Raw genomic sequence first — 22,064 nt, forward strand, 5'->3', positions numbered from 1 at the left:
AACCCCGTGCTGTACCTGTCCTGGGGGTGCTTGAAATGTTGTGAAGATGATTCCTTAAGACACACTGATTGACATAAAAATGAGCTCTGGGTACAGAAGGTACTGGAGGCGAGTGATTTCTTATCGCTCAGATCCATGGGAATTCCTGCCGTCTCTGGGCCTGCTCACGCAGGAATTCCAAGGCTTGGGCTGGACTTCCTGCCAAAAGTGGTGGAGGTTTCTGGGATTTATTAAAAAGAAAGAACTTACATTTCCATAGCTCCTCTTACACCTCAGGGCCTCCAAACCCTTTACAGTCAGTAGCTTCCTTTTGAAACGTAGTCACCGTTGTGATGTCGGAAACACGGCACCCAATTGGTACACAGCAAGCTCCCATGAACAGCAGACCATCTATTTCTTGTTGTGCTGCTGGTTGAGGGACAATAAGGACCAAGACACCAGGTGCCGCACATGCTCCTCTTCATATATTTGCCGTGGGATCTTTTACATCACCTGACACAGAAGAGGTGGGGGCCTTGTTTTAACAGTATATCCAAAAGCCAGAACTCAGACCTCCCTCAGTACTGCACAGGACTGCCAGTCTGGATTATGCCCTCTTGGTCTTGGAATAAATGACTTTCTGACTCAGAGCTGAGAGAGTTAGCCACTGAACCAAGGTTGAACCAAACAATAACATATCTGCAGAGATTTGAATGATTGCATTTGTTGGAGGAAGAAGGACAAAAGTAGGTTCCCAAACCTCCAGGATAGACCTGGAATCTCTAGGCTTTAAGGTCAATCTTTAATATACTGCTGCAAGCAATGCAGTGAATGGGAGCTGCGTTGCTGATTGTGACGCTGCCGGTGAATTTGACCTTAACTCTTCACACTGTTTTTTTGCTTTTTGATCCAATTTTAGGAAACAAGTTATTCAGTTTGCAGTTAATATTTTTTCAGCTCTGCTCTTATTTGTATTTCTTGATTTTTGTATTTTACTTGAGCTGAGGATATTCCACTAATATTCTCATCCTCAATGATGGGAGAACCCACCACATCTGCGCAAAAGACAAGGCTGAAGCATTTGCTACATCTTTAGGAAGAAGTGCCAAGTGGATTGCCCATCTCGGTCTCCTTCAGAGGTCCCCAGAATCACAGGTATCAGTCTTCAGACAATTTTTTATTTAAAAAAAAATAATGTTTATTCAAAGTTTTTCCAACAAAAATTTTCAACCAGTTAAACCCCCCCCCCACCCCCACCCCCGCCCCCGTAACAGAAAATACAAATAAAAAAAGAGCAGAACAAAACATAAACATATCAATCAAACATAATGCAGAACTTATACAATGGGTTTCTCCCGCACATATTAACCCTCCCATATGCTTTTACAAATACCACCTGGGGAAAAAAAACCTCCCCCACCCGCCCAAATATCCCCCCCCCCCCGAAAGAAACGCCCCCCTCCCTGGGTTGCTGCTGACTGAGCTCCTTCTAGCGCTCCGCGAGATAGTCTAGGAACGGTTGCAACCACCTGAAGAACTCCTGCGCAGACCCTCTCAAGGCAAACTTTATCCTCGCCAGCTTAATGAACCCAGCCATGTCATTTATCCAGGCTTCCACACTGTCTTCAGCCAATTTGATTCATGCCACGTATTATCAAGAAACGGCTGAAGGCTGTGGGCACTGGCAATATTCCAGCAATAGTACTGAAGACTAGTGCTCCAGAACTTGCTGTGCCCCTGGGTCAAGCTGTTCCAGTACAGCTACAACACTGGCATCTACCCAGCAATGCGGTAAATTGGGCAGGTGTGTCCTGTCCACAAAAGGCAGGACCAAATCCAACCCGGCCAATTACCGCCCTTTCAGTCTACTCTCAATCATCAGAAAAGTGATGGAAGGTGTTGCTGACAGTACCATTCAGTGGCAATCACTCTGCAACAACCTGCTCACTGATGCGTGGTTTGAGTTCCGCCACGATCACTCAGGTTCAAACATGGACAAAAGAGCTCAATTCCAGAGGTGAGGTGAGACTGACTGCCTTTAATATCAAGACATCATTTGACTGAGTGTAGCATTAAGGAGCCTGAGCAAAACTGGAGTCAGTGGGAATCAGGGGGGATCTCTCCACTGCCTGGAGTCATATCTAGCACAACGGAAGATGATTGAGGTTGTTGGAGGTCAATCATCTTGACAGGATAGCACTGTTGGAATTCCTCAGGGTACTGTCCTAAGTCAAGCCATCTTCAGCTGCTTCATCAATGACCTTCCCTCTGTCATAAGATCAGAAGTGGGGTTGTTTGCTGAAGATTGCAACTCCTCTGACACGGAATCAGTTCTTGTCAATATGCAACAAGACCTACATAACATTCAGGCCTGGGCTGTGTTGTGGCAATTCCTGGTGACCACGTGATTCTCATCCAATAGGCTGGGGCGCAACTTAAAGGAGAGCATGGACTTTAAACCTGCAATTTCTTGTCTGGACTGAAAAGCATAGTAGGGGTCTGGGTTAGCGTAGTAGGAGTATGGGTTAGCGTAGTATCCTGGAGAGTTACAATTGACCTAAAACTGAACTGGACTAATACAGCGGCTACAAGAACAGGTCAGAAGTCGGGAATTCTGTGACAAGCAACTTACTTCCTGACTCACCAAAGCCTGCCCACCATCTACAAGGCACTGGTCAGGAGTGTGACTTGCCTGAATGGGAGGGCAGCATGGTGGCACAGTGGTTAGCACTGCTGCCTCACAGCTCCAGGGTCCCAGGTTCAATTCCAGCTTCAGGTGGACAATTGTCTGTGTGGAGTTTGCACTTGCTCCCCGTGTCTGCGTGGATTTCCTCCGGGAGCTCCGGTTTCCTCCCACAGTCCAAAGATGTGCAGGTTAGATGGATTGGCCACGCTAAATTGCCCCTTCGTGTCCAAAAGGTTAGTTGGTGTTACTGGGTTGCGGGGATAGGGTGGAGGCATAGATTTGGGTCGGGTGCTCTTTCCAAGGGTCGGTGCAGACTCGATGGGCCGAATTGTCTCCTTCTGCAGCGTAAATTCTGTGATTAATGAGTGCAGTTCCAACAACACTGAAGAAGCTCAACACCATCCGGGACAAAGGAGTCCCTTGATTTACACCACACCAACCACTTTTGGCATTCACTCCCTCCACTACTGACATAGTGATAGTCATGTGTACCATCTATAAGGTTCCTCTGACATTACCATCAAAACCAGCAACATCTACAGCCTAGAAAGACAAGGGCAGCAGATGCATGGGAACACCACGTGCTTGTTAGGTAATTTGGACATTCTGAATTCTCCCTGTGTACCCGAACAGGCGCCGGAATGTGGCGACTTTTCACAGTAACTTCAGTGGGCTTTTCACAGTAACGTCATTGCAGTGTTAATGTAAGCCTCCTTGTGACAATAAAGATTATTCTTATATAAGGCAGACAAAGAAAAACTTTCCATAAGAAATAGGAGTAGGCCATTCCATCTTAAATGGGAGATACCGTATTTTTAATTTGCGCCCCCTAGTTCTAGATTCACCCATGAGGGAACACCCTCTCAGCTTCTACCTTGTCAGGTCCCCTTAGTATCTTATGTTTCAATAAGGTCCCCTCTCAATTGTCAAACTCTAATGAGTATAAGTTTTCCAATCCGCTGGGACCTTTCCAGAAACGAGAGAATTTGGGAAGATTGCAACCAATGCATCCACCATATTGCTAGCCACTTCCTTCAAGACTTAGGATTCAGGCCATCAGTATATACACCCAGTAATACACCATATGTTGCCATTTAAATTATTATTATTTTTTTTTTTAAAGAGTACCCAATTCATTTTTTCCAATTAAGGGGCAATTTAGCGTGGCCAATCCACCTACCCTGCACATCTTTGGGTTGTGGGGGCGAAACCCACGCAAACACGGGGAGAATGTGCAAACTCCACGCGGACAGTGACCCAGGGCCGGGATCGAACCTGGGACCTCGGTTCCATGAAGCTGTAGTGCAACTACTGCGCCGCCCACACCGTAGGCTGTCACATAATATATATGGGGACATTATACGCAGTAACACATGGTGTACTGTTATAGAATACAAAAAAGTGTTATGCACTCATTTAGGGAAGTGTTGATTTTATCTATCAGAAGGTTTTTCCTTATGCATGAAGCTCTCACCCAGTCCTCCCTGAAGGTATAAACTTGAACTTCATCAAGTGGAAATCTTAGAAGAGCCGAGACGCTCTCCAATCTGGGATTATTTCCTTCGGCAGAATAAAGCTAACTGGAGGTTGTAGAGAAAATCCCCCCTGATGTTTGTTTCCAAGGATGTTGCTGTCCCTAGACAGAATGCGGTTTGCAGTTCAGTGATCAATGAAAGGATAAGAAAGCAAGAAAACAGTGCAGCCCTTCAAACCAAATGTTCCACAGACCGAGCATAATATGTTCTGACATTGACTCCACCCAACCCATTGGATTTTTCTGTTTGCTCGAACTGATACTTAACTAAGCACATGGATTAAGTTTCATTTTATGCCTTGAACCAATATCTTAATGATCGCACTACCTCAGGAACCCTAATGTTCCCCACCGAACCTATTCAAGGTGGGGACTGAGCTGCGTCACTTCTAATATCTGTGCTAAAATCCTGCCCAATTTAGGAAAGTAATTGGTCAATCCTGTGAGCTACACGCCCAACTTGGGAATGTCTTTCAAAATTTAGACTATTTCCCACGTCACTCCCTCTCCCAGTTAAAATGAATTTGTCTTTATACAATCTGTTCATTAGTTATTCATAATGCTAAATAAATTGTGTTGTGGCGTTACCTTCCAGAAGGTCTGACCTCAGAGCACAATGCCACTATGGAATGCGCCCATCATTCTAGCCTGGTGTTACCAGAGCACAAAATAATTCCATTGTTGAGGACCGTAGTTTCCCTGGTCACTCTGGTTTCCGTTCTTTACCCAATGTTCTTCATTTTATGCTGCTGAAAATGTGATCAATGATTGTTGAAATTCCCAACTCCCATTCTCCCTAAATCCCAACATAACGGTGTTTGAAGTGATACCAATTCACATGTTAAAAATCTCACTCAAAGGGCAGCACGGCAGCCCTGTTGCCTCACGGCGCCGAGGTCCCAGGTTCGATCCCGGCTCTGGGTCACTGTCCGTGTGGAGTTTGCACATTCTCCCCGTGTTTGCGTGGGTTTCGCCTCCACAACCCAAAGATTTTTTTTTTATATAGGTGGATAGAACACGCTAAATTGCCCCTTAATTGGAAAAAAAAATGATTTGGGTACACTAAATTTATAAAAAAGTTATTAAAAAAAAATCTCACTCAAGGCAGCACGGTGGCGCAGTGGTTAGCACTGTTGCCTCACGGCGGCAAGGTCGCAGGTTCGATCCCAGCTCTGGGTCACTGTCCGTGTGGAGTTTGTACATTCTCCCCGTGTTTGCGTGAGCTTCACCCCCACAACCCAAAGATTTAAAAAAATTAAGAGTACCCATTTTTTTCCAATGAAGGGGCAATTCAGCGTGGCCAATCCACCTACCCTGCACATGTTTGGGTTGTGGGGGTGAAACCCACGCAAACACGGGGAGAATGTGCAAACTCCACACGGACAGTGACCCAGAGCCGGGATCGAATCTGGGACCTCGGCGCGTGAAGCAGCAGTGCTAACCACTGTGCCACCCTAATATGGCTCAACTTGTCGGTTGCTGGCTCATTGTACTTCTCAAATAATTTTAAACTCTTTTCAATATCGAAAAAGGCTGTTCACCAGAGGCATTTGTGGCAGGTATTGTTAAAAATATTTTCAAAATAGTTTCCACAGTTGGAAAGGTTGTTTAAAAACTGTCACATACAGGTCTGTACAACTCAGCTGGTGGTAAAGCACAGAGCTTGTCAATATCGATTAAATGAATAAATTGTTTCACTTCATCTTCAAAAATTGTGGACGGGATTCATCCGGCCCCCCTGACGGGTCGGAGAATCGTCGGGGGGGGGGGGGGGGGACGGGACACATGAATCCCGCCCCGCTGCCGAATTCTCCGGTTTTCGGGCGGGGATCACGCCGCACCAGTTTGGGGCTGTTGGCAGCGGCCCTCCCAGCAATTCTCTGGGCCCCGATGGGCCGAGCGGCCGCCCGTTTTCGGCCAGTCCCGCCGGTGAAATAGACTTGGTCCACCCCGGCGGGACCTGGTTTGGAGGGTGGCTAGCATAGTCCTCGGGGGGGGGGGGGGGGGGGGGCGCGGCGGATCCATCCCAGGGGGGGCCCCAATGGTGGCCTGGCCCGCGATCGGGGCCCACCGATCTGCCGGCGGGCCTGTGGTTTGGGGGCACTCTTTCCCTTTGCGGTGGCCACTGTAATGCTCCACCATGGTCGGCGCGGAGAAGAAACCCCTGCGCATGCGGAGGAAACACGCCAGCTCACGGCGGCCCTTCGGCGCCAGTTGGTGTGGCGCCAAGCCCGCCGGCGCTGGCCTAGCGGAGGATTCCGCAACTTCCGGGCGGCCCGACGCCAGAGTGGTTTGCGCCGCTCTTGGCGCCGGAGTCGGGCCGTCCCGCCAATTACGGGAGAACCCCGGCCTGTGTCTTTGTCCTCCCGGTAGAATTCACTTAATTTCTTATTGCAGTAGCTTTTAGCATTCTCATCCAAACTACTGTTGAAAAGCATGCAAAATTAATCAACAGTCTTTCGCTTCTACTCTGCAATTGCACCATTATTGTGTCACAAATAACATTGACAGTCTCAACGATTATCTTCTCTTTCCCTTTTAAAAAGTGATTTCATGGTCTCTCGTTTCATTGAAAAATAACTTATCTTGTATGCATCTCATCATCAGTGGGACCTGCTCAATCTCGTGTGGCTGTACGCCACTTGTCCCTCTAAACATTAACCTCTTTGTTAATGTTAGTCCCTCTGCCTCCACCAAGCTATAGTCATTTTGAACTTGCATGACAAAACTTTTAACTGAGGCTAACAATTGTGAAGTATTTAGTAAAGTTATATCAACATTTTGCAACGATTTGCTGACGGCATTTATACCTTGAAGTAACCGGTTCCACAAAACAGTAAAAACAGCAATATTGTACTTTTCAAACTTCTCAGCTAAGGATTTTGCTTCAGCTTTCACATGTGGTTTTCTGAGATTGATGTGGCTATGTCTAATAAGGTTTATTTTATATCAGCAAAGTTCATTTTCAAAGTAAAAATAGCATCTGCAGGAGCGGACTACCTGATGTCACAAATTCTTTTGACTGTCGAATGTTTTCCATTTGCGTGCTCCAAACATGATTGCAACACATTCCAATGGTGCATGGAAACCAAAAAGGAAAGGCACACAGGTTTTGAAAGTCAAAAAAATGTACGGCTGCCTCACACGATTCAGCTGCTGCATTGTAGATTAAATTCAGGGAGAGACTGGAACATGGAATGAATAATGTCCAGGGCCTGCATTGTTCAGTCTTGCTTGTAGACCTGAATATTTTCCTGCTTTACTTGCGGCATTATTGAAGCTCTGTACACGACAATTTTTGATGTACAGGGAAATCTTCACCATTGTTGGTCATATATCTTCTTTTTAAAATTTAGAGTACCCAATTCTTTTTTTCCCCTCAATTAAGGGGCAATTTAGCATGGCACATCTTTTGGGTTGTGGGGGTGAGACCCACACAGCACGGGGAGAATGTGCAAACTCCACATGGACTGTGACCTGGGGCTGGGATTGAACCTGGGACCTCGGCGTCGTGAAGCTGCAGTGCTAACCACTGCGCCACCGCTCAACAGAAGAAATATCTTGTGGTTCAATTGCCATTCCAGACTGCATTTCTAGGCAATGTGGTTTCCCCAAGTCTAAGACATCACAGAATTCATCCAGATTTTTGGTGGATGAGGATGAATGTGCAGTTTGTGAATGGTTCAAAACTTTGAGTAAAAAGACAAACTGTCTTTTGACCTAGCTTTATTCTCCTGCCCACCTTCAATTTTCTATGTTTTAACTATCAGGTTGACATTGTCACTTCATATTAACTGATCTTTCTTGATTTTAATGCATGTGAAATTTCTGAAAAAGCTCTCCTCGGCCCTGGGGGTAAAGCCGTCCCTGTTCCCCTCGATGGCCTTGCGTTGCTGTTGGTTCAGGCTGCCCGGCTATGGCCTCGCCTGCCCAGGACTCCTCTGCTCTGACCTGGGGGATGAATCGCCCCGCTGCTCTCCTTGATGACCGGCACCTCGCAACTAACCTTGCTTGATGACCTTGCCTCACTGCTGGCTGCCTTGTTGTGGCCTGCTCCTCAGCCCTGGGTCGAGATTGATTAACCTGCTGCATTTTTTCGCAAAAAGACAGATCTTCGCCTTGACTGCTGTCTCTCACTCTCCTAGTCGCCTCAACGAATTTGGATCGAAGTCCAGAACGAATAACAGGGGCTGGTTTAGCTCACTGGGCTAAATCGCTGGCTTTTAAAGCAGACCAAGGCAGGCCAGCAGCACGGTTCAATTCCCGTACCAGCCTCCCTGAACAGGCGCCGGAATGTGGCGACTAGGGGCTTTTCACAGTAACTTCATTGAAGCCTACTTGTGACAATAAGCGATTTTCATTTCATTTTTCATCAGTGTTTTCCCGCTCTAAGGGCACTCAGCCAATCAGGGTCTGATGGCAATGCAGAGCGATCAGGCTCTGACTGGCACCCAAGAACTGCCCACAGACACTGGCCAGCACAAGCCACCCCCATTGGTCGGGCTCTGTGCCTAGGCACAGCGTGTTTCATTGCACGTCCGCCTCAGGGTGAACCCACTTCTGCTCCTAATTCATTTTTATATATATTTCTTTCCAGTACTGTGCACAGCTCCACTTTTTGTTCTGTGTTTACACTGACCTCGGCAGGGAGAGAATCTGAGAGGAAGGTGATGAATGAGTGGGAGAATGCAACTGCTGCCACTTTTGACATCCACATGCTGGAATTCCCTTCCATATTAAGGTAACTGTCTCACATCACCTTTTTAAATAATGAAATAACAATCAGCAAATGTAACACAATTAATTCAAATGCAATTGTTTCCTGCATTATAAAAGTGATGGCAGAGAACTTCATCGGCTGTAAAGCACCTTCAGGAGTCTGGTGGTTGTGAGAAGTATTTTATATTTGCATTTGTTTTATTGTCACGGGTACCGAGGTACAGTGAAAAGTATTGTTCTGCCTACAGTCCAGACAGATCATTCCATACATGAATAAAACACAGGACATACATAAATACACATTGTAAATACATAGACACGGGGATCGGGTGAAGCATACGGCGTGTCGTGCTACACGGCAGAGAAGATGTGTGGAGAGATCAGTTCAGTCCATAAGAGGGTCATTCAGGAGTCTGGTGACAGCAGGGAAGAAACTGTTTGAGTCTGTTCGTGCGTGTTCTCAGACTTCTGTATCTCCTGCCCGATGGAAGATGTTGGAAGAATAAATACCCCGGATGGGAGGGGCCTTTGATTATCTGCCCGCTTTCCCCAGGCAACGGGAGGTGTAGACAGAGTCAATGGATGGGAGGCAGGTTTGCATGATGGACTGGGCGGTGTTCACGACTCTGTAGTTTCTTACGGTCTTGAGCCAAGCAGTTGCCATACCAGGCTGTAATGCAGCCAGATAGAATGCTTTCTATCGTGCATCTGTAAAAATTGGTAAGAGTCAATGTGGACATGCCGAATTTCCTTAGTTTCCTGAGAAAGTATAGGCTCTGTTGTGGTTTCTTGGTCATAGCATCAATATGGGTGGATCAGGACAGATTGTTGGTGATGTGCACACCTAGGAATTTGAAGCTGTCAACCATCTCCTCCTCGGCCCCGTTGATGCAGACAGGGGTGTGCAAGATACTTTGCTTCCTGAAGTCGATGACCAGCTCTTTAGTTTTGCTGACAATGTTATCGTTCCACCACTCCACTAGGTTCTCTACCTCTTGTGGGGCCCTGGTATTGAGGACTATCGTGGAAGAGGGGTTGTTATTTATCCTTACTGATTGTGATCTATGGGTCAGGAAGTTGAGGATCCAGTTGCAGAGGGAGGAGCCAAGTCTGAAGTTTTTGGAGATTTGATATGAGCTTGGCTGGGATTATGGTATTGAAGGCAGAGCTGCAGTCAATGAATAGGAGTCTGATGTAGGAGTCCTTGTTGTCAAGATGTTCCAGGGATAAGCGTAGGGCCAGGTGTAGCCATCTGGGATGGCCACTTCCCGATTACAAAATGGACACTTTACAAAGATTGCAGGGAAAATGGACAATGCTGAGAAAACAAGCAGGTTCAGGGTGTGTCTATATATTGGAGCCACAGCTCCCAGACAAGACCAAAACTGCAAACCCATTAGCATACTAATGGCCCATCTCCGGGGACAAAAGAGTAACATTTGAGTAACCGATACTAAGGCAGACCCCAGGTGCCAGAGGAGACCAGAACAAAGCAGGCCAACGGCCACCTAGGACACGCCCAGCCATCAGGGCACCCGCCCCTTTATTGGAGGAAATCGATAGGAACGATTGAGAAACGGCCCAATTAATTGGGGCCAAGTTGAAGGCCCGCCCAAAAGCGCGCAAAGCCCCTTTGGGTATAAGAAGGATCCCCCAAGAGAGAATCGTTCTCTTGGCTCCGGCTCTCACCGAGGAGAGACCCGTCCACCAGCTGCACCAGAACAAGTCCAAGGTCAACGCACGCTACCAGACAGATGACCCTAGCTGTTCCCCCTTCACCACTTTGACCCCAGCAGCCTCAGAACCGAACATTGTTCCTCTGACTGAGTGGGTGCCCGAAGCTAAGTATAGGCTTTAGCAGTAGTGATAGTTTAGTCTGTAGTATTTGTGCATGAGTATATTTAACTGTGTGTGTGAATAAATAAGCATTTGACTTTGAACTAACTAACTGGTGTATCGAGTCTTTGATCAGTATTCGTTTGAACCTTGTGGCGGTATCGAAAGATACCTGGCGACTCTAGAGCAAAACGTAATTAAAATTAAGGAAGGCGACCATATTGACCGCCATATTCAGAGCCAAATAAAGAGAAACACAATTAGCAACACAGGGATGTGGCGTCTGCTGTGGGCCGGTTGTGGCAGTCTTACATTCATTCATTTAAACACAAGTCTTTCATTTATTTGAGGCAATGTCAGGCTTAGGGTTTAAAAGGAAGGTTAAGTGAGAGGTTCATGATGTGAGGTCCTGGTATAGAATAAACTGGAGAAGGTGGTCCTCTACCAACCCGCATCCTGCCACACAAAACTGCTCCTCGACCATCAAGATCCACGGTGAGCCCCTGGACAATGTGGATCATTTCCCATACCTCGGGAGCCTCCTCTTGGCGCGAGTAGACATTGATGATGAAATTCAACATCAACACCAATGCACCCTTGCAGCCTGAGGAACAGTGATCAAAGGCTGAGGCTTCACATACAGAGTAGCCGTGGACTCCACCCTCCTGTATGAATCAGAAACATGGACAATGTACAGCAGACATCTCAAATCCCTGGAGAGATATCACCAATATTGTCTCTGCCAAATCTTGAAAGTCCACTGGCTATCCCATGGGCTATTACCTTCTTGATCAGTCTCCTATGTGGGACCTTGTCAAAAGACTTACTGAAGTTCATGTAGAATTCAATTCCAACCACACGTGCCCCAGAGCCATAATAAAAGTGAATTAACCAATAGGTATTATGAAAATTCCCAAAATCTTTGGCCCTTGGCGGCCCAATAATTACAATCACCAAAGTGTGCAAGGTGAAACACAATTACTGTTTACACCAAGAACTACCATGAAATATGCAGGAAATACAACTAGTTAGCACTGTTGCCTCACTGTGCCGAGGACCTGGGTTCGATTGAGGTTCACATTCAGGCCTATACCTTTCTGGGGAGACACTTTTGTTCAAATCAAACCTTGCTTCCAGTTCATGGTTTGACTTCGGGCCTCCCTGCTTTCTATCCCTACATTGTCCTTCTCCATAGTGAACACAGATGCAAAATACTAATTTAATTCCTTACCTACATCTTTCAGCTCCACACACCTTGGTCCCTAGTGGGGCCCCACTCTTTCCCTGGTTACCCTCGATCTACTTATTTTCCTTTATTTGGCTCACCAGGTTTTTTTTTTCCATGCACCAAACATGTAATAAATGTGCAACAAAGCTTGCCAGTAATACATACATCCCATGAAGGAATATTTTATAAATCTGTTTTCCACCCTTCTGCTAATTTCCTATTCTTTTATAACAACAGTGACATTTCGGAAGTGTTTGTTTTGCTGTTAAGTGCTGTGGGAAATCCCCAAGAAAGAAAAAGTACCAAAGACAAGGGGCGTGATTCTCCACTCCCGGGCCGGTTGGGAGAATCGCCTGGGCCGCCAAAATTTCCCACGACGCCGGTCCGACGCCCTCCCGCGATTCTCCCAAGCGGCGGGAACAGCCCCGTTGAGTTCCGCGGGCCGCAGAATCGCCCGAGACACACAAAATGGCGATTCTCCGGCACCCCTGCTATTCTCAGGCCCGGATGGGCCGAGCGGCCAGCCCAAAACGGCGGGTTCCACCCGGCTCCGTCCACACCTGGTCACTGCCGTCGGGAACAGCGCGGGAATGCTGGAGGGGGGGGTATCCTGCACCGGGGGGTACCTCAAATGTGGGGTGGCCCGTGATCGGCGCCCACCGATCGTTGGGCCGTCCTCTCTGAAGGAGGACCTCCTTTCTTCCGCAGCCCCGATCCGTCTGCCACCTTCTTGCGGGGCGGACTCGGAGAGGACGGCCAGCCTGCGCATGCGCGGGTGACGCCAGTTATGCAGCACTGGCCGCGCTCCATGTATGCGGTGCCGCCTTTACGCGGCGACAAGGCCGGGCACGTGTAAATAACGCGGCCCCGCTCCTAGCCCATTATCGGGCCCTGAATCGGTCGGGATAGGGGCTGTTTCGCGCCGTCGTGAACCTCGACCGCGTTCACGACAGCGTGGGCACTTCGGCGCGGGAGTGGAGAATCCCGCCCACGGTTTTTGCCAAGTTTTGCCCTGAGGCCCGACAGTTTTGAGTTTTATCTTCACATGGAACTTTCTCAAATGCTTTTATTTTCATTTAGTTTCGCAAAGAAATCAAGGATTTTGGTCTGAAGCTGTTGACTGATTTGAACCGATATTCCTCAAGTTAACTTCTGATAATTAATTCCTTTTGTAAAAAGGCAGAATTTAAATAAGATGAATGCATACATTTTTGGGGTTTAAATACAGGCATAATAGCAACATCTCGAGCATCCATTGAATCCTTCACAATAATAGTTATGCTGTACAAATCCTGCTCATCTCTTGATACTCTGATAAATTCCATCTCTTTCTGGGGATTTACTCGCTTTAAGTCCTCTCATGGTTGGTTAGGTCTTCCACCTCAATTATATTGAATTATGTCTTGGGGCAGGGGGCACTTGGGTATCTGTTGAAAGTTTTTTTTTCCCTCTGCAGAAGGTGCACGATTCAGTAAATTTGTGCTGATTGACACAATTAAATCATTAGATAGAGACTTACATCTGGTTGTAAACACGGGCAAAGAACTCAGGAAGCTTCCAGGCTTAAAGGCAGAGCTTGTTAGTTGAAAAATGTTATTTTTAAGAAAACAACGAGGCTGCAATTACAGGAGATAGTCCCGTCTGTCCTAAAGATTGTTGCTACCATTTCTGCCACAAAAATGAAGTTGTTGAATATTTTCCCTTCCCCCATGCACACTGCCCTTTCAAAATTGGAAACAGGCTTGCCACAGGACTTAATGATAAGCACAGCAAGTTAATGATTGGAGGAGTAAGAAGAAGAGATCAGTTGCCATGGAAATTGCTGAAGGAGCAAGTTAAATAACTGAGCAATTTATTTTTTTTGCCCTTCCTTCCTTCCTCTGCTTCATAAATAGGTCAGTGAAGGTTGGGCAGGACTGCACATGCGCAAGGTAGAAAGAGAAGGGGGTTGTTAACTGCGCATGTCCTCTCCATCGCTCCACCTCCGTGGGAATGGGCCGGCGGCGCAGGCGCAGCACCATTTCCCGGCTGGCCAAGGCCGTCAGCGCAGGCGCAGCACCAACCCCTGGCTGGCCAAAGCCGGCAGCTTGGGCGCTGCACCAATCCCCGGCTGGCCAAGGCCGGCGGCGCAGGCGCCGCGTCAATCCCCGGCTGGCCAAGGCCGGCGGCGCAGGCGCCGCGTCAAACCCCGGCTGGCCAAGGCCGGCGGCGCAGGCGCCGCGTCAATCCCCGGCTGGCCAAGGCCGACAGCGCAGGTGCAGCACCAATCCCCGGCTGACTAAGGACCACGCCTGCGCAGTGTCGCAAAGGGGAAATAAATCGACGCCAATATCGAAACCGAGGGGTTCCGCGGCTCGGACATTACTGGAAAAAATACAAAAATCAGAGGCAGTTGATCAAAAGAAAAGCGTTTATATAAAAAAACAAAGTTATGGAAAATAAAAATGGGCGTTTAGACAAACCGGTTGACACTGGTTCCAGGCTGTTTCCGCACTTGCGCAGTAGCGTCACACCCAACTCCCAGCATCCTCTCCAGAACAACAAATATACATATTTTTAACGTACCAGACTGGAAAATTGAAAACAACACCGGCGGCCGCCTGAGCCCGACTGGAAAACATTAACCCGCGCTCGCGCCACTGAAAAAGCAATCTTTTTCTCTCACTCGCTTCGAAGGCCAAGGATGACGCACATGCGCAGTCCTCTCCCCGTCAGCCCTGGCGACAATCGGCCAGAGGGAAGCGGTGAAACAAACAGGCGGAACGGGGGTTTCCGCCGCGCTGCGGGCGGCCGGGTTCAGACGGAGAGCTCCGGGTGAAATAATATCGCCGTTTGTGGCCCGAGGCGGGGCGGCGGGCGGCAATGCGCGTGCGCAGGGTCTGGGCGCCGTCCCAGACTGCTTTGCGGGACAACAAGGGACGGAAGCGAAAACCCGCGAGCGGCTGTGAGGCGAAAATAATCATCATTAAATTAACATTCAAACCCGCCGGGCGGCCCGACCTTAATTAATATTCCAGTGCTTAGGGTTAATATTTGAAAAATCTTTGCGCCGGGTTTAGCCGGCGGGGTCGCGGGGAGTAGGCCCAGGTCGATGCGCAGATCCTCTCGCTCCAAGCTGACGATGGTGCAGAAAGAGAAGGCGACCGGGGCGCTGGAGGAGGGCGACGCAGATTCCATCCCCGCCACCCACATCAGCCCCACTGCCGCCCCGCCGCCCGGGCCTCCCGCTGCAGACAGCGTCCACTCCACCCCGGCCGGCGACCCGGCCGCCGCCGCCCAGCCCGCCCCCCAGGACGCGGCCAACGGCGGCCTGGAGACCTGCCCCCCGCCCCAGCGGCCCGATCCCAGCGGTGAGAAGAAGAAATTCCTGTGCGGCGTGGTGGAAGGTAAGCACTCGGCTCGGCCCCCCGGTCCACGCCCCGCATCTAACCCCAGGCAGCCCGCATCAAACTGGTTTATATTGCTAATTCTCCAGCCATATTGTGGTGTCGAAAGTGCGGCTTGTTTTGGCGTTTGGCTGTTTCCTTTGTGGCTCGGGTTGGGTGAGGCTGTTTGTGATCTCACAATAGTGTCCTCTGCCCCAGGTCAGTCTGCTCTCCCTTCACACACCACAGGGAGGGATTAGTCGGTGCCATGTCATCTGATCAGAGCTGTGACTTGGTGGGAGTGCAGTTGATGTAGTCTACATGGACAAGGTCTTGCTTGGGAGACTGATCAAGGTAAGAACCCATGCGATCCAGGGTGGAACCAAAATTGGCTTAGTGGCAGAGGGCAATGGTCAAAGGTTGTTTTTGTGACTGGAAGTCTGTCCAGCTGTGTACTTCAGGGATCAGTGTTGCGTTACTTATTTGTTGTGTACATTAATGATCTAGACATGGTGGGAGGTATGGTCATTAAGTTTGCAGATTACAGGAAAATTGGTTGCGTGATACATAGCAAGGAGGAAAGCCTTGGGTGATTACAGGATGAAATAGACATACTCGGCAGAACAGTGACAAATTGACTTTAACCTCTGAAAAGTGTGAAGTGATGGATTTTGGGAGGACTAATGAGGCAAGGGAATACACAATGAGTGGTAGAATGCTAGCAAGTACAGAGGAACCTTGGTGTGCATGCCCAAAGATCCCTGAAGGCAGCAAGTCGGGTAGATATGGTTAAGAAGGCATATGGGATACTTGCCATTAATAGAATACAAGAGTGAGGAGGTTATGATGGAGCTGTATGAAACATTTGTTAGGCCACAGCTAGAGTATTGTGTGCAGTTCTGGTCGCTACACGAGAGGAAGAATGTGATTGAAGTAGAAAGGGTGCAGAATAGGTTCACCAGGATGTTGCCTGGGCTGGAGCTTTTCAGCTATGAAGGGAGGCTGGATAGGCAGGGGTTGTTTTCTTTCGTGCAGCGAAGGCTGAAAGGGGCTCTCATTGAGGTGTACAAAATTCTCCGGGAGGTAAAATAAAGATAAACTTTGACCCCTCTATCAAGGGGCATAGATGTAAGGTAAGGGGCAGGAGATTTAGAAGGGAGTTGTGGAAAAACATTTTCATTCAGAGGGTGGTGGGAACCTGGAGTTCACTACCTGAGAGGGTGGTAGAGGAAGGAATCCTCCCAACATTAAGAAGTATTTCAGGTGAGTGCTGGAAACACCATGGCATACAAGACTACAGACCAACTGCTAGAGAATGGGATTGGAATAGATAGGCATTTGATAGCAGCGCAGCCGAAGGACTCCTCTACTGTAAAATCCTTTGCAAGTGATCCTTGGGTGGCGACTGTCCAACTCGGCTATTATTTCTTCTGTATCCCCTAGGGGCTGGTTTAGCTCACTGGGCTAAATCGCTGGCTTTTAAACCAGACCTAGGCAGGCCAGCAGCACGGTTCAATTCCCGTACCAGCCTCCCCGAACAGGCGCCGGAATGTGGCGACTAGGGGCTTTTCACAATAACTTAATTGAAGCCTACTCGTGACAATAAGCGATTTTCATTTCTCAAATAGGCTATTGATGCTCCCTGAAAGGGCTTGGGAAAAATGGAGCGTTGCCGTTATGAAAAGTCAGCAAATTTGGGAAAGAGGAGGCAGTAGCTATAATTCAACATAATCTGTATTAATAAAGCCATATATACCCATTTAAGCAAATTTGCAGGGCTGTGGAGGTGCGGCAGGGGGAGTGGGACTAAGTGAGTTGCACCGCCAAAGATTTGGCATGGACACGGTGGACCAAATGACGACCTTATTTGCTGTAACCATTCTATGGTGGTAATATATTCAGAACTGTAGCAATTTTCCAGAGTGCTCCCAATAGTTACTTTTGCCTTCACTGGTGTACTTTTAAAACTGTCTTCTTTTTGTCTTCGTATTGTCACATCCTTTAAGACGGTATTATGCTATGTCGTGTTAGCTCAGAGACATTCAGAGTATTGTCTGTGTGTGGACTGTAAGGTTTTGTCTTAGGATAATATAACAATGTGAACTATTTCTGTTTATCATGCCAGAAAATTGGCCCATGTTCCATTTTCAATCTTGGTTTTGGGGGAGGGGGTGGTTTCGTAGAAAAGGACAACACTGGAAATAAAATGTTATGTCTGTTTGATAATGGAAAATGCCTTGTTAATGGTGCAAATGTCTACACCCCCCGCTGCTTTCGGAAATCGGGCAGCATAATCAAAGACCCCCCCCCCCCCCCCCCCCCAACCTGGGGTATTCACTCTTCCAACTTCTTCCACCGGGCAGGAGATACAAAAGTTTGAGAACACGCACATAACAGCTTCTTCCCCGCTGTTACCAGACTCCTAAACGACCCTCTTATGGACTGATCTGATCTCTTTACACACCACCTCTACTGAGTAGTATTACATTTCTGTATGCTTCACCCGATGCCCGTGTCTATGTATTTACATTGTTTATTTTATGTTTGCCCTATGTATTTTCTTTTCATGGACGGAATGAACTGTACGCAGAACAATCCTTTTCACTGTGCATGGGTACACATGACAAGAAACAGATCAAATCCAAATATTTTATCTTGAATCCATAAGTTGTGTAATCAGTTGCTTGGTGATATGGTCATATTCGATAGGAATATTGTGTTGGAATTACTGAATGTGCATGTAGATTATTAACTCGCGAGTTCAGTCTTCTGGTTTGTTTATTTTCATAATTCTACATTTTCAGAAAAATGTTTTGTTTGTAAAGGATATCACTAACCTGGTGTGTCTTTTTAGGTTGTGTTTGATCAAAGTGATAATCTTTATTAGTGTCACAAGTAGGCTTGCATTAACACTGCAATGAAGTTACTGTGAAAATCCCGCAGTCGCCACACGCTGGCGCCTGTTCGGGTACACAGAGGGTGAATTCAGAATGTCCAATTCACCTAACAGCGCATCTTAATAATTTTCTATTGTCACAAGTAGTAGGCTTCAATGAAGTTACTGTGAAAAGCTGGGATCTTTGAAGAGATTGAGTTTGTCAGTGAATATAAAGGGTGAAAGGCATTTGATTTCTTAAATAAAACATATGGCAGGGTAATAATTACATTTTAGATCTGTATTTCAGTCAAAAGTGTTTTTCAGAAAAATCAACTGATCTTCACGAGTGGGATTTTATTGCATAAATTAGTCCTAAGGAATATACTTGATTCTGAATAGATATAGATTGATCCTGCTATAGCCCAGTACAGTGGATTAAGTTGAAGACAAAGATGTGTATGAATATTTACTTTGAATAGTTATCACTTCAACCTGAAATATTTTGAATATATGATAAATTGCTTAAATATGTGGTCAGATAATTGGGTCTAATTCCAACAATTCCATCTACTTCCCACAATAGTATTCTAAGTGTGATCAACTAATGGAATTATGTAAGCGCAGTGCAGAGGTATCTAACCGTAGAAATGAGAATGCCCATTGCCATTGATTTGACTTGGTGGTAATTGATAATAAATGTTTGAAAAAGCAGATATGTTGCAGGTAAGTCATGGCACCTATATCGTCATCTTTGTAGGGAACAACATATTGTGCTGAGTGTTGGCTTGTGTGATGTTTCTGAAACTTTTAAGGTGTTGCCAAAAATGATTTTGCAGACCGTTAAACAGAATGTTCGAATTGTAATTCTGAAATTGCTTTACAAAACCAGGGCTCAGGGTGTGGACAGGGGCGAACCCCCCAGTCTAGCTCCCTGCCTGCTCCAAAAACCAACCCAAGCTCAAATTGAATCCAACTCATGGTCCCCACACGAGAGACATACGAGATCCGAGCCAAAAGGAAGAGCAGATACTACACTTGATCTTGGCCAAAAGGTCGAGAAGCGATGAGAAACCTTTATTTTAATGGATATGCATTTATTGTTCAGAAATGGAATGTAATTTGGCTTGCTGGAGAGCAACGTAGAGCATTCTGTTTACACGTATGGTTGAAATATTTGTGTTATATGACTGTTAATTTTAGAACAGTTATTTGACAATTTGAGTTCTACTAAAAGGAATGATTCATTGAATCAAGAATTTAACATGTTTGCTTATTCATGAGTTAATGGCCATTGCTTGAATTCTTTGTCCTTTGTTCAGCATCAATTAAAAGGGCAGTTTCTGATGGAATAACATGCTAAAATTCCTCTTGTAGTGTATTTGCTGTAAAATGAAAATTTAAGCTTTGGCTTATAGACATTGACTGTAGGATTAAAAGGAAACACCTTTGACTAACTTCTCGGACAATCCTATTAGGGGAATAATTCTGTACGGATTAGTAAATTTTCCCCTTATGTTGACCACTTTCAAACTGTTGAATTTTTAGCAGCTCACAGGCAGACATTTTGTTTGAAATTCCCTTGATGTGCTGACAAAGTTCTGCTTCAGTGATGGCAGGAATAGTTACAGAGGGCAGCCACAAGATGTCTGCTCCAAAGTCCTAAGCCTATAGTGTTTTAAATCACAATACAAACAAAAGAGATATGAGATAATATCTGTATTAAGATCTAGATCTTTTAAATATAAAAGCATTTTGGCAACACTGAATAGGTCTTATTGCAAATTATAGTATATATCACTTGAAATCAGAAGTGCTGTTAGATTTCCAATTTCCTTTTTCAGCCTTCTTCAAGAACCAATTTTAGGAGTATTTCCAAATCTATTTGAAGCTGGATTGTGTGCTGTGACCCATAACTACATCTCCGTGGTTTGCTGAGTGTTTATTTGAAACTTTAGGTTAATCAAGTGAAGATTATGTGGTTTTGAGGTGTTAAATAATAATAATTGCTTATTGTCACAAGTAGGCTTCAATGAAGTTACTGTGAAAAGCCCCTAGTCGCCACATTCTGGCACCTGTTCAGGTACACTGAGCTGGTACGGGAATTGATCCCGCGCTGCTGGCCTTGTTCTGAATCACAAACCAGCTGTCTAGCCTACTAAGCTAAACCCATAATTGGAAAAAAATAATTGGGTACTCTAAATTTACTTTTAAAAATAATCATCGGTACACGTGACAAATATAGATTAGACAGCTATCTAACGTTGACTCCTCATTTAGGACCCTACATGTGGCAACATTTTCTGTGTGTCTCCATGATCACCAACAAGCCTCGGATAAAAGAGCCTGTTGAGCATTTACGATGTGAATATCCTCAATTCCGCTTTGTTTCTTTTGATTGGTGAACTAGCAGAATCAGGAATTCATTTTTTACGTTTTACAGGTTTTCCCTCCTTCCTCTTTGATTGCCTAATCCAAAGCTATTTGTGATCATCTAAAACTTTGAGAATCTCTCTCAAAACTACTAGGTGGTAGAGCATCTTTTCTGTGTGATTCTCCTATTGTTTTCTCTTCCCTGTAGAAGGAACACAGCTATTGAATGGTATTCCCCATCAGCATTACGGCTGAGAATTGTAACTGTTTGTAGAACCACTGCCTGTTCTTACTATTTAAAAAAAATAAATTAGAATACCCAATTCATTTTTCCAATTAAGGGGCAATTTAACGTGGCCAATCCACCTACCCTGCACATCTTTTGGGTTGTGGGGGCAAATCCCATGCAAACACGGGGAGAATGTGCAAACTCCACACAGGCATGACCCAGAGCTGGGATCGAACCTGGGACCGTGGCGCCGTGAGGCTACAGTGCTACTCACTGCGCCACCGTGCTGTCCACACCTTCCTTATTTTTCTGGGAAAGATTTAGATTCATTTCCAAGATGCATTTTGGAAGGGAGAAAAAGACCAATTGAAACTGATTCAAAAGTGAACATATTTATTAGATTTTATCAAGAGCAAAGTTAGAGTTTTTGAATTTTCCCTTTTTTTGCGGTGCAATCATGAGAGTACAGTCGATACTTTGCTTACATTAATGGTCCAAGTGACCATTTTTAAATGAACCCAGACAGCAAACATCAGTTGGAGGCTCTCCAAACCTGGGTGTAGAGGGCTATCATGATTTAGGGCACAGTAATGAAACTAGAAAGATTAGCTGATTTGTTTCATTGCATTCCTTTCCATCCCTTCCCAGGCTAGTTATATTTTGCACACTTTCTAATTCCGTACAGAGCAGTGGTTTTGTATTGTCAGAGTACAGAGGTGGCAATATTTGGAATGCCAGAAGATCCGGGAGCCCAGGGGGGGAGACAAGCTGACGTTTTGGCCTTTGCCTCCCTGGTGGCCTGGAGACCGATTTTGCTGGGATGGAGGGACTCGGAGCCCCCGAAGTAGGTGGTGTGGTTCAGTGACATGGCAGGGTTTCTCAGGCTAGAGAAGATTAAGTTTGCCATAAGGGGTTCGCTCGGAGGTGGCAGCTGTTCATCGACTTCTTTATGGAAAACTGACCGTCAGCAGGGGGGTTGAGGAGGCATGGAAGTGAAGAATAAGGGCATGGAATCTAATATATGGATAGCTTGGAGTTAGGGCAGGGGGAAGTTGGGTGGGGGTAAGCTGGGTATTTTATTGTGGGTTTTTTGCGTGTGTCGGACCGCTCTGCTGTTTAAAATGTCAAAATTATAAATGCTTCAATAAAATGTTTTCTAAAAAAAGAGTGCAGAGTTGGAACAATAGACATGATGACCCCTCAAGATCACTAATTCACCACCTACCAGCCTTCCAAGTTT

The 22,064-nt window shown here is 46.3% G+C and overlaps 2 protein-coding genes and 1 pseudogene across 7 annotated transcripts in view; 1 reads left to right on the plus strand and 2 right to left on the minus strand.

Moving 5' to 3' along the window:
• LOC140393354 (LIM domain-binding protein 1) overlaps positions 1–14,703 on the minus strand; it is a 152,942-nt gene extending 138,239 nt beyond the window's left edge. For 3 of the 4 annotated variants that reach the window (XM_072479728.1, XM_072479727.1, XM_072479723.1), the window contains exon 1: positions 14,548–14,703. The gene's annotated coding sequence lies outside the window, so the exon portion shown is untranslated. Of the gene's footprint in view, positions 1–13,501; positions 13,662–14,547 lie in introns of those variants that run through there. The other variant, XM_072479725.1, reaches the window with a different exon arrangement.
• A 138-nt stretch (positions 14,704–14,841) lies between these two features.
• Positions 14,842–22,064, plus strand: part of oga (O-GlcNAcase) — a 74,151-nt gene continuing 66,928 nt past the window's right edge. For 2 of the 3 annotated variants that reach the window (XM_072479711.1, XM_072479712.1), the window contains exon 1: positions 14,842–15,368. In XM_072479711.1, the coding sequence (XP_072335812.1) occupies positions 15,074–15,368 (295 nt within the window). In that variant the 5' untranslated portion in view covers positions 14,842–15,073. Of the gene's footprint in view, positions 15,369–15,607; positions 15,702–22,064 lie in introns of those variants that run through there. The other variant, XM_072479713.1, reaches the window with a different exon arrangement.
• Positions 19,072–19,290, minus strand: LOC140393403 (U2 spliceosomal RNA; annotated as a pseudogene).

This window comes from Scyliorhinus torazame, chromosome 16 (genome assembly GCF_047496885.1).
Source record: "Scyliorhinus torazame isolate Kashiwa2021f chromosome 16, sScyTor2.1, whole genome shotgun sequence".
Lineage (NCBI taxonomy): Eukaryota > Metazoa > Chordata > Chondrichthyes > Carcharhiniformes > Scyliorhinidae > Scyliorhinus > Scyliorhinus torazame.